At 42.9% G+C, this 13,580-nt stretch overlaps 1 protein-coding gene across 1 annotated transcript in view; it reads right to left on the reverse strand.

The window, feature by feature from the left end:
• Positions 1 to 13,580, reverse strand: part of Prp4k (Pre-mRNA processing factor 4 kinase) — a 268,851-nt gene that overhangs the window by 184,638 nt on the left and 70,633 nt on the right. Inside the window, 1 exon segment of the mRNA XM_067104540.1 lies at positions 7,868 to 8,120. Coding sequence (XP_066960641.1) covers positions 7,868 to 8,120 — 253 coding nt within the window.

Raw genomic sequence — 13,580 nt, forward strand, 5'->3', positions numbered from 1 at the left:
AAGGAGGGAGATCGTCGTCCACCTCATCCGACTGTTTGGCGTTACGAGTGGCGGCGTCTCGCTTACTGGATGCCGTATCCGAGCCGTCAGACCGTTCGGCTATATTGTCCTGGCGTCCAGCCTCTCGACGCTTGACGTCCTGGCGTCCATTCCCTTGACATCCTACTGTTTGACGCTTGTGGTGTTCCGTTTCTGGACGCTTGACGCCAGTGCATCCAGCGTCCAGAGTTACCTATGTGTCCTGACGTCTAAACTCCTGAAGCTTGACGTTTTGGTGCTCTAATGCTAGACGCTTGACGCCAGTGCATCCTGCGTCCTGAGCTACCTCCACGTCTTGGCTTCCAACATCTTGACGCCTGACGTCCAATGCCTTGACGCTTGTCATCTTGGCGTCCAGTTCCTTGACGTTTGCCGTCATGGTGTTTCACTCCTAGACGCTTGACGCCAGTGCATCCCGCGTCTAGAGTTTCATTTTCACTACGTTGAGCGTCTTGAACATCTGGACGTCTCGAAGCTTTAGCTGGATGTCTGCTATCATTCTTCTCTCTGCCTGGTTGCCACGCTTGCACCAGAGAAGACAAAGTCTGCTGCATATTTTGCAGTAAAGCAATCTGCGGGGCTTCCTGCTGCTGGGGACAGGCTGGGGAAGCCTCAACTACGTGAATTACTTCCTCCTCATCGTCTAGAATGGATTGTGGTGAGGTTCAGCAGACGAGTACCAATCCGAAGGAGGAGGAGGAGCATGTCCGGAAGGCAGCAATCGTCCACCACACTCTTGCTGCCTGGCGCCCTGACTGAACTGGGCTGTCTACATTTGCTCTTAGCAGGAGAGCTACCCTCGGGGCTAGAAGGGAAGCGCTCTGGGCTGCTCCAGTGGCTACAACCTAGAGCCTGTGAAGTCTCATCATGACGTCCCTCAATCAAGGGTAACTTCCTCTTAGAGGTCTCGACTCCGGCGCATGACGCCAGTCCGTCTTGGGGACTGCGTCATCCGGCAGCACGAAAGAGTACAACATTACCTCGCCTTTCCTATGGCGAGGGTGAGCGCCCTGGGAAGCGTCAACAGGAACGCTTCGAGGGGACGACCGCTCAGGAGCTAAAACCTCTCGCCTCCCTTTGCCTGACGACTTTCCTTCTCCCAGGGGTTGGGGAGCTTGGAAGAGGTCTAGGGCTAGGAGCACGACAGGTCCGAGCGGTCGCACCCTCCACTGCACTTGCACTAACAACGGCACTAACACTTGTACTTTTTAGATCTCTCATTGTCAACCACATATTATCCCTGTCATCTGAGAGGGATTTACCTGTTGGCCCAAGGCCTGAATGGCCGCCATCATATCTTTAAGTGTTGGGTCTTTACCTGTTTCAGTAGGGGGTTCAGAGACTACCACTACGGGAGAAGGATCAATAGGGTAGTTAGCAAGGGGCAAAGAATTAACTATTCCCTGGCTATCCCTAGAAGGGCGAGGCATAGTACTCTTGGCTCTTCTGAGCCGGTCTTTCAAGCTTTCTCACATACTGACTATAATAAATCCATTCCCGTTCTTCACACATACTGAGTGGGGATCCAAGGAGGCTTTAGCAAGCCGGGTCTTGCATCCCCTCACACACATTCTCACACTCGATGAAGAGTCAGACATGTTGTAAGAAATTCCAAAAGCAAATCCAAAAAACGAGCGAAAGCCAAAGCTAAAGTGTACTTCACCAAAATAAGTTGCGAAAAACACGGGCTACGAGCGAAATTCCAACGATGTTACCGGCACAGCAGCAGGGAAGAGCTGAGGAATAGTTGGAATGGTTCCAGGTACCTGGGTAGAGGGCGCACAGGTGGTTCACCTGACTACCGATCGGCGATTGCCGCGAGTTTTTTGAAATTCTGCCGTGACGTCAGGGACTTAAGCTATATATATAACTACCAGGTAAGTTAGATGTTTAAAAATACAGCTTTGCCCAATTCCCTCTTCTTAGAAAGCCAAGAGTCGATCCCCAACAATACTTTCTTGGAAGAGATAGAGAGGGCCACCATCTGGAGTCTAGTGGTACTTGAGGATTGATGTAACAAGAATGCTGATCACGGGGAAGAAGGGGAGAAATATGTCGGGAAGCAGAACAGAAAATAATTCAATAATGAGGCATAAGGTGATGAAGGCTGCTCTGCTTCAGGTTCCTCCTCTGCTAAAATACAGTGGAAAGCGTCAAATCTTGCTGTTCTGGTTTCGAAGACGAGGGTTTCTTCAACAGTTGCAGGATGTTGTCCAAATGTTGGTGAATGGGAAGCAAAGAAGAGTCTTGGAGTGCTGATGTACTTGAAACTCTGCACGATCAGCAAAAGGTAAAGAGGATACAGCCTTGGGATCTGTGACACAGAAGACGTGGAAACAGGTTGACCTGCAGCAATAGGGACGTCTGAATCTGAAGCCTCAGGCTCATATTCCAATGCTGGAGAGCTGGGGGCCAATGGGATGTCTGGAGCTACAGCACAAACTGAACCTGCAGCAGGCTTGTGAGCCACTGGGAGCTCAGATCCAATGGGAGAGGGAGATCCCAAAGCGCACTTATGAGCCAACTGGCGCTTGGGAGCCAACTGGAGCTTGGGAGCCAATGGGTGCTTACGAGCTAATGGAAGCTCGGTGTCCAAAGAGAGCTCTCTGTCGCCCCAATAGCGCAAGAGGGCTCTTGATCCTTATGGCGCTTGGGAGGTACCGCTGGGTGTACGTCCACAACTTACCTCTTCAAAGGCCTAGAAGACTCCTGAAAACGTTGACCGTGTCCTTTGGGTTCAAAATCCGAACCACTGGAAGATAAGGTGTGATCCAATTGGACACCGTTCAAGCGTCTGGTTGCTGAAACCTGGTTAATAGCAACAGGTTCGGCTGAGGAAGCAACTACTCATGGGCAAACCCCACAGACCTCCCTTAGACTTAGAGTTTGCCTCCTCCAAGATGCAGGGGAGTCTGACAGGGACTGAGTTTAGGAGATCCGTAAGACGCCTTTCCAGTGGCTGCCTGTCGATACCTGGGATAGGCAACAGGCTCGACTGAAGAAGCAACTGCTTGTGGGCAAACCCCACAGACCTCCCTTGGACTTACGGTTTGCCTCCTCCCAGGTGCAGGGGAGTTTGGCAGGGACCTCCATCTAGGAGCATCAGTGGGACTAATAGCCACCCCCTCTACAACACTAACACTAGCACTTGCACTATGATCCTCATTTGCTTTGTCCAAAAGAACTCTTACAGATGTTCCTATCTGAGCGACAGTACTTACTAAAGCGTTGAATTTCTTATCCATCCGAGCTTCGAGACTGGTGATGGCACTAGGTTCAGAGGGAAGGGAGCCAGGTAACTGAGTTGTAAGGAAAGCGAGAGAAGTAGGAATTGGGGAATGAGAAGTCAAAGGTGTCGAAAAAGCAGGTTTAAGGGTAGAGAACACAGAAGCTCCAGCCTTGGCTCCAAGAGCTGCTTTCCTAATCCTAGCTTTCTCTAAATTATCCAAATGACTGGTCAACACTTTCCATTTACTTGCATCCCAATCCTTACATTCCTCACAAGTCAAGTCGTCGGAACATACTTGTCCATGGCAGTGAAAAACAAATAGAATGTTCGTCATGTTTAAATGAAGTCAACTTAGCATACAGCCTTTGCTACAATACCAGTTACTAGTCACACTCATGTCTGGCATAATAATCCAAATCAGTCCAAAAATTTAAAAAAAGCTAAGCTAAGCTTAACTAAGCTATGAAAATATAGCTCGGAGGCTACCAAATTAAAGAATACTTCACCAAATCATTCGACAGATAACCAAACCATCCAGTGAAACTACTCCTGAATTAACAAAACAAAGCTGCTGAACGACCGATGTTTGGTCGTCAAGCGGCAGAAACGAACTGAGCTCTTCAGCTCAGTACCTATCCTTCCCCGAAAGTGGGTGGGCACTTACCTGCACCAAAACAAAAGAGTGCTCCCGCAAATTATCAATTCTTAAGCTGCCATTTAAAGCAGAAACTATAGCTATGTAATTACATAGTAAGTTTCATGTATAAAACTGTAGGTTTAAAAAAAGCTGCTCTAGAGAGCACTAGTTAGTGCTATCATATAAGAGATCATCCTGGTCTGAGTGTAAAACAACTGCTTACATACAGACTCTCCCAGAACTTGAAGTGGTGAAAATAGGTCTGTCACACACCACCAGCACTAAATATCCATTCTGTCTGACCACTGTATGAAAACTGGAGGTAGGAAGCAGCATTAACTTAACAGTTCTTGCACAGAAGGAATGGGAAAAGAGTTAATACATGTATGCAAAGTAGTTTAAAGTTGCAAACTCTCCCTCTACTGCTACCCAACCAGAGCTGAAGTACCCCCAAAAAGATGCGTCTTGAACCTATCCACTACTAGTACACAAATGATCCTAAGACTGAGCCCATACCAACCACATGCAGTTCTCGGAAGCAAAGTAGGAAGGATTTTACTTTTATACTGATCACAGGCCAGGTATGAACAGAATTATACCACCCTAAATACCTGAGGTATGGGCATGGTCTGAAGACTAACCACTTGTCCCAGAGGGAAAGATCTTTGATGCACAGGTTCTAATGAGTGTGTCTCTGAAGAGATCTTCCCTACAGAGAGTGCTCAATACTGACACATTCCTAAGAGCACACACATGCCTAGCAAAAAGATAAGGAGAGAGGGAGCCCACCCTATTGTCTATGCACAACCAGTACGAACACCTTACACACCACTGAACAAACAGGCTGCACATACCTCCCTAACCACACCTCCTCAAAGAAATGAGGGATGGTGTCCAAAACATCTGTGAGTGGTCAATTCTAAGACCAAGCACCTGCAAAGCAATGAGGAATAGTAGACTCCTCTTTGATAACCCTTCAGGACTATGCAAGAGAGAGCTTTGTCCAAGTGGACAGGTATGAGGTAGACCATACCTGCCCTGCACGAGGCTGAAACAATCACCTGCAGGTGACCTAGAGCCTCTGCCTCCCTTCAAAAAGAATGAGTGCTCATGAGAAACCCAAAGGACTTGTTGCATGAGGTCTTGGACTCCCCTTATATTCCTCCACCCATAAGGGAGACGTGGAGAAAGGGATAAGTAGTGGAGGAGAGCTCGATGACAGAGGAGAGGTGATGGAAAGACAGAAATTCCCTTCCCACTTGGGTCTGGCTTCCTCCCTAAAGAGGCTGCAGAAGCCCTGGAACTCCTAGTGGCTACACCAACAGCAGACATAGTAGGCAACGTCATAAGGATTGTATCAGCAACAGACTTTACAGACAACCCATAGTAAAATGTGTATGATCCCTTCATCCCTCAATACTTCGCCCCCCCCCATCTCAGAAGGGATGATAACAGGAAAGGAGTTGGAAGGATTTAAGTAGACAGGCAAACTGAATGTTAAAACTTGACTGATACCTCTCCTACCAATTGCTTTCCAACAGCAGCACTATTTCCACTGCTAACAACGTTGCTGCAACTGAAAGGAAGATTAATATACAAAATAGTGGGGAATAATCATGAATAATAAAAAACTATGAGAGCAACCAAAAACACAAGTTCAACTTAGCAGTCAGGAGGAATAGAGCAATGGCAGCAGCCAAAGAAAAAGTGGCTAGTGCTGGTCAATGAGTGAAGGTTATTCCCCAGCTTACCATGCTTAACCACTGATTAACTACCTTGTTGCCAAGTTCAATAACCAATTCTACCTGGCACTGAATGATGCTCTTACATATATTTCTGTAGGAACGACTAATTGTTTTATGTTCACATAAAGCCATGAAGGTTTTGCTTTTATTTTAATAAATCATTATTAATTGTATTTGTAACATTTCATAGTGCCTTCATTATCAATTTTGTGATATTTCATGTTCACTGATTCTAGATAAAAGTTCTTTTATATTTTTTAAAGCATACAAATATCAAAATTGCCCCTAGGAATACCAAGAAAGACCAGGGATAATAAATGAGCCATTTACACAAGATATCTATGGCAGTCCAAAGTCACCCCAGGGGTATTCCAGGTTCACCCTGAGAAAGGGGTGCTTTTGCCATAAACTATATACAAATTACAAAGGTTAAAAGATTTTTGGGGGTACAGTGGGTCCCACTAGATCGCAGATCAGTTAATCGTGGGGTTTTCTGTGGAACTTATCTCCAAATATATCGCAGAAAATTCACTTACTTCACAAATTTTTTTGCAGAGCAATATTCACTAATTACTGTATTTTCATTTTATTTTCATGACTAAATACATTTTTATGATATAAAAATTATTTACTAATTTTCAATTATTAATACTAAATGTAACTAGCAAAATATCAATAAAATGCTAAATTAAAATCCTACAAAATCACAAAGCACCTTACCAGTGTTGATAAACACCTCAATTCAAACCTCTCTCTCTCTCTCTCTCTCTATCTCTCTCTGTATATAAGTCCTTTAATGAAAAGGCAGACAAATATCAATGAGTTAAGTACACCTCAGTTTAACCAGACCACTGAGCTGATTAACAGCTCTCCTAGGGATGGCCCAAAGGATTAGAGTTGTTTTACATGGCTAAGAACCAATTGGTTACCTAGCAATGGGACCTACAGCTTATTGTGGGATCCGAACCACATTTTAACCAGAAATGAATTTCTATCACCAGAAATAAATTTCTCTAATTCATCATTGGCTGGTCGGAGAATCGAACGCGAGCCCAGCAGAGTGATAGCCGAGAACGATACCAACCCGTCCAATGAGGAACTTACAAATATCAATAAAATGTTATTTAACTTACAGAACCCATTTATACTGTATAATATTAATGTATTATCATCGTAATATGTATAAAAAGTACCGACCGTCCCAACATTGGCAATTGTTTTTACTGTAGGTAGGTGTTGCCATATTTTTTCTTTGATTTCCTGAACCATACTTCTTTACAAGTTTAGTTGACTCTATTATTATCTCGCACATTATAACAGTACACAAGAGAATATTTTATCACTGTTGATGTTTCATCTCTGATCACCGTAAAAATATTCAAAATCCGAATTTCATATGTAAGCAACATAAGGTTATACTGTTCTCTCCTCCCCAGCTTGTCAAGTCAAGTCTCCATCTCTCTCTTAATGAAATATGAAATGCTGTATCATAAACTTTTATGTAGAAAATTAAAAATAATAATTCCATTAACACATTTGTTTCTTTTAGCAACTAAAAATTATTTTCCTAATTCTTTCAGTAGTAGTGAGCCTCAATCAGCTGATTCTCAGAATGTAAACATTACAAATGTTTGGACGATCGGTTTTTTATACATATTATGATGATAACAGCTCAGTATAATACAGTACAAATGGATGTTGTAAGTGAAATAACATTTTATCCATATTTTACTGTTTACATTAATATTTGAAAATTAGTAAATCATTGTAACATGTACATACACAATAGAACATTTTATCACTGCTGACTGCATTTATAATTTGGTATTTTTTTTTCAATGCATATTTAAATATTACATTAAAGGGTTTTAGGAAGATAGTTTAAGGTACAGTATATTTTGTGTTTAAACTATTAAAACAGGCAGTTATAAGCATGTTTAGAGGGTGGAACTTTGGTGTTTGACTTATTAAAGCAGGCAATTATAAGCGTTTTTAGATGGGTGTTCCAACTTATCGCGGATTTTTGCTTAAAGCAGGTTGTGGTCCCTAACCCCCGCGATTACCGGGGACCCACCATTATATCAGCCTCTCATACGGTATTAAATCTTCATCATAATCCCAAATATAAAGGCGAGGTGCAAGACAAAGTAAAATCCATCTGAATTCACCTGGTTTACAATAATGCAGGCATTAGCCCCTTCTCATTAATTTACTTACCTCATCATTTCTACTGCCATTTTGATTGTTGACGACAATTTTCATGGATTCTAGAACACCATTACCAGTTGAGGAACGTAAAATCTCCACATCTCTACCTCTGGTTTCTAGGGCTTGGTTATGAGGCTCCACACCATCCAAATCACCTAGTCCTGATTCCAAGAGTTCGTCAACAAATTCAACATCTTCGTCCTGAGATTCTGAGCTACTGGAGTCTTTTCTCCTGTGTCTTGATCTGTGTTTCTTGTGTTTCCTGGAATCAAATCCCATATCTAATATTAAAGGTATCCAGAAAATTTGGGCAAATATAAAAATATTGAATACAGTAATACATAAACAATGCTTCATATGTTACTATTGTACTAATTATAACACTAATGATTTTTTTCTCAACGCAACCCAATATTTTTAAATTGAAAGGAAATCAAATTACTTTGTTACTAGCATTTAAAAAAACACTGTCTTTACCACACTGTCCAAAGGAACTACCACCTGATGGTAGGTGCCTTTCAATTACTTAAGCATAAAACTGGAATCTGAAATCTTAAAAACACCACATAAAAATTATATTTTCATAATAAAATTAAGTTTCATATATACTTACCAAGTAATTACATAGCTATAGTTTCTAACTTGCACGGCAGCCTTTATTTAAAAAATTGCGGTAGCACACTGATAGTTTAGTGTAGGTGACAAGCCCCACCCACTAGCGGGAGTACTGGAAATGACTTGGCAGAAAACCTCATTCTGTTTGTGCCCTTATGTCCATGAGAGGGGCGGAGGGCAGGCTCTGATTCTGTAATTAGCCTACTTGGAAAGTATATACAGTAAACCCCCCGTATTTGCGGTCTCACTATTCCCGGACTCACATATTCGCGGATTTCTCTGTGGAGCGTATCTACCCATTATTTGCGGAAAATTTGTCCATTGGCGGTATTTTTCACTGAGAAATATTCACTAATTACTGTATTTTCATATCATTTTCATGACTAAATGCACTTTTAGTAATAAAAACTATTAAAATACTCAGGTACAAGCAATTTTAGAGGGGGTTTTTTTGTTTAAACTATCAAAATAGGCAGTTCTAAGTGTTTTTAGAGAGGTTTTAAGTATTCGCAGATTTTAGCTATTCGCGGGGGGTGTGGTACGCATCCCAGCAAATACGGGGGTTTACTGTAATATGAAATTTAATTTTATTATGAAAATTTCATTTTCATATAAGTAACTTATCAAGTAATTACATAGGTGAATCCGACATTGAATTTTGTGGAATACATGGACATATTCTACTCCAAAACATTAAGGAATGGTAATGACTTTGAAATAGAAAAATTGCTAGCATTAAAACAATGCTTGTCATTTCCATATGTGGTAAGAGAGCTACTCCAGGTGAATACTGCCTCTGATTGGTGCTCATCTTAACCTACAGTGGGGTGGCAGTTGAGCTGTGGGTCCATATGTGGTAAGAGAGCTACTCCAGGTGAATACTGCCTCTGATTGGTGCTCATCTTAACCTACAGTGGGGTGGCAGTTGAGCTGTGGGTCACCTCTACTTAAGTGGGAGCTTTGCAGCGGAGGATAGGCCTGATCGGTGGCAAAGCATACACAAGTGCCCTTGCACTGGGCGCAGTACCAATAAAAAAAACAACCAGACAATGCTTTCACCTACACTGAAAACACCACAACCCATCCACTGACACTGGTGGATACTCCAGGTACATTGTACCCCTGGCTCCCGAAAATTTGACACCTTACTTCCAGGCAAAGAGATAATGGGAGAAAAAGAGAGATTCCGATGCTTTCTCCTCCAATACCATGCCAGTCACTGATAATGGCCCCAAGGTACTGCAATTTTCAAACAGTTTCAACTTCTTTCAAATGGTGAGATGAGAAGATGGGTTCACGCTTCCAGTAGCACAACTGCAGAATGGTAGTGAGGGACATACGTGCCTGAAAGCTAATAAGGTAGAGACTGCCCTGACGTCAAGAACTTTCACTTTAAAAGTAGGCAAAATGTCCTCCTGAATCTGAGAGTGCACCTCAGAAATTAAGTCTTTGACAAAGAGGGACAATGTGTTCTTAGTCAGAGGGCGAGTTGGGTTCTTGACAGAGCATCAGAGGTTACTGGATGATCTTCTCGGTCCTGCTCAGGAAATACCTTAAGGCCCTAGCAGGAGAAAGAATTCTCTCTTCTTCCTCAGAGCCAAGGTATCTGTTAAGGTCTTAACCCTTAATGGACGGGCATCATCATATGAGTATCTATAACAGGTTTTGAGTGATGGACGGGCAAACTTATATAAGTAATAATATCATGCGCCATACGATTTGGATGAATTTAGCAGGAAAGATGTTCATAGCACTTCAATGGTCCATAAATGACTTACGGCAACTGTAGTAGCCCAGCACAGGACAGAGGGGGATCAGTATGCCTTGAGACTTGATAGGGGAATGTATTGGCCCCCTCTATCTCATGACGTCTTTTTTTTTTATTTGCTCATAAATATACCCAGTGATTGCTGTTAGTTTTAGTTCTTATCTTTTATGATAGTATGTCAGCTATAATTGTAATTTTGCAAAGAAAAGTGCAAAGAAATATTAGAAAAACATGTACACCTCACAAAAAGTTACCGCATCTCCCCATCTCAGTAAATCTTGTAAATATTTTACAACAAATATACTCAGATTTTCTTACTGATTTTAGTTCTTACCTGTTATGATGATGTGTGAGCTGTAATTATAATTTTACAAAATAAAATATAAATTACTAGAAAAAACATGTATAACTTGGTAAAATTAGCATATTTTTATGAGTGTCTTGTAAAAGAGGCCCCACAAAGGGTTGTAAATACAGTAGTCACTTTCAACTTCCTGTGGACAGTAGGGAAAAATTGTTCAAATTTTTTTTCTTGCACCATGTGCATTTGCATACCTTCCTCTTTCCATTGACATTTTTTTTTTATTAAATTTGCCAACCTTAAAGTTTGCCCAGTCACGGGATGTGCTTAATATGTATTTAGCCCGTCCCTTAAGGGTTAATGGAGAAAGAATGGGGCCAGGGCTTGGAAGGGTCCTCGTTCTTGGGTAAAAACCATGGGTAAAGTAGCAAACTGCATATCCTAGAGAAAACTAAAAACCTACCTTTATCGATGGCTTGGAACTCGCTAATATGTTAGCAATAGCTAAGGCCACAAGGAAGAGAGCCTTCCGAGTAAGGTTTCTCTAAGAAGAGGAACGAAGGGGTTCAAAAGAGGGACTTGTCAGCCACTTTGACACTACATCCAGGTTCCAGGAGACCTGACCTTCCTTTCTTTGGCTAGACGTATCAAAGGACTTGGTGTGATTGTTAAGATCTGGGATTAACACAAGATTCAGGACCCATGTTTAAACACTGAGCTATACACAGCTTGATACCCGTAAATGGTGGAGGACGAGAGATTCCTAGAACTCCTTGGATAAAGAAGGAAATCCACAATTTGGGTCACAGACATCTCAGAAGAAGAGACGATGAGTCTTAGGCACCAGCTTCAGAAAATCGTCCACGTAGCCTGGAAGATGCAGCTAGGAAAATGCCTGCATCTTGCAATAGCCTCTTCAGCAGTTCTTGAAAAAACCTTATGCCTCTGACAAGCTTCTGGACAGTCTGAAGCCTGTCAGGGCAAGAGCGGACAACCCTTTGGTGCTTCTTAAAGTGAGTAGACACGGTTTTTAGGGGAAGGAGTCTTGGAAAGTAGACCCACAACCGTAGCAGGTCCTGGAACCATTCTTTCATGGGCCAGAATGGGGCTATGAGGGTCATCGTAATGTTCGATGAGCCCAAGACTTGAAGGGTAGAAAGGCGTAGTGGTCCAAATGGGACCAACCTTGCAGTAAGGCATCTGTTGTCCATGCAAGAGGGTCTGGGGCCTGAGAACAAAAGAGGAAGGTGATGGTTTGGTTCCCTGAGGTGGCAAGCCGGTCCAATGTCAGCCTACCCCATAGTATTGCAGATTCCTATAGACCAGGAGGTCCAAAGTCCACTCAGTGGGAAGGACCCACTTTCCGACGGACCACCTCGTCTGCCAGAATATTTATCTTGCCCTGAATAAATCGAGTGATTGGACTTACTCGATTTGATCTGTCCACAGTAGAATGTCTCTTGCTGTCTGGCAGAGAGAAAATGAGTGAGTGCTGCCTCGTTTTCGTATGTACGTTAGGGCTGTGGTATTGTCTGAATGGACTACCACAGTCTTGTTGTGAACTAGGGTCGAGAAGCACTGAAGCACTAAGTGAATAGCTTTTATCTCTCTGACGTTGATGTGAAGGTTCTGCTCTTCTAGCGACCATGTCCTGGAAACTTACCGGTTCCCCAGGAGGACTCTCCAACCTAGAACTAAGGAGTCTGAATAGAAGTACAGGTCCGGGCTCAGAGGATGAAGGGCTTTCCTTCCAAAAGTCTATGTTTGGACCGCCACCATGCCAGGTTGATGGGAAACGCGAAGGTGTCCAGCTGTGCTCCTCTGTCCCAGTTGGCCTTGAGGAAGAATTGCAAAACTCTCATGAGAAGTCTGCCTAACTTGATGAATGTCTTGATGGACGACAGAGTCCCCAGTAAGCTCATCCACTGATGGGCTGAGCAAGACGAAGGGGCAAGAAATTTGTGGACCGTCTGAAGGATATTCGTGCAACAGGTTCAACTGTGGGGGCAGCAACCCGTGGGCAAACCCCACCGGCCTCCCTTGGACTTTCAGCACATCTTCTCCCAGGTTTAGGAGAGCAGGACAGAGACCTTCGCCTACGAGAGCTGGCGGGACGAGAAGCCACCTCCTCCACTTGCAAAACACCATCACTTGTTACTTTGTGGGAAGTGGCACTGTCTGAATACATTTTCCCCATAAACGCCTTCAGTGGTGCGTCTAACTCCGCCACTGCATTCACTAGCAGAATAATTTTCTTGTGAAACCTAGACCCTAGACTGGCAATGGCATCGGGTTCGGAAGCGAGGGAGCCAGGTGCCGAAGTAGGTGGATAAAAGTAGAAGGGCTAGTAGCAGGACAAAAATTACGAAGAGGGGGAGAAGGAATAGCAGAGCTATCTTCTAACCTAGGCTAGGGTAGAATACTAAGCTACGTGAAGCTCATTTCTAGGATCTAGAGGCCGCTTTCCTTTTCCTATCCCTCTCTAACTTGTCTAGTTGAGATTAAGTACCTTCTACTCTTGCTAATCATTACATTTAGCAAAGCTTCCTCCCTACTATATTTCTGGCCACTACATTTACTGCAAATTGTATGAGACTCATATGAAGATCTGATTAATCTGGTTTTGCAACTTTCACTACAATAGCGAAACTAGGTGAACTTGAATCAGACACAATAATAACCAAAGAACTAGAAAAAAATTATCCTGAAAGCTATTAAAGCTTGAAGGCTACTCAAATAGCAATAATACTTTACTGAAATCCAGCCATACAACTCAAAATCAGTAAACATAAGCTGCAGCAAACCCCCGATGTTACTCGGGAGCAAGGCAGAAACAGAATGAGGTTTTCTGCTGAGTCGTTTCCAGTACTCCCATTAGTGGGTGGGGCTTGTTACCTACACTAGAATATTGAAGTGCAATCGTGATTTCTTAAATAAAGGCTGCTGCACGAGTTAGAAACTATAGCTATGTAATTACTTGTTAAGTTACTTATATGAAATGGAAGATTTGTGGTTGGTATAAAAGGCTTTTTTTCTTC

The sequence above is a fragment of the Macrobrachium rosenbergii genome, chromosome 5 (assembly GCF_040412425.1).
Source record: "Macrobrachium rosenbergii isolate ZJJX-2024 chromosome 5, ASM4041242v1, whole genome shotgun sequence".
Classification (NCBI taxonomy): domain Eukaryota; kingdom Metazoa; phylum Arthropoda; class Malacostraca; order Decapoda; family Palaemonidae; genus Macrobrachium; species Macrobrachium rosenbergii.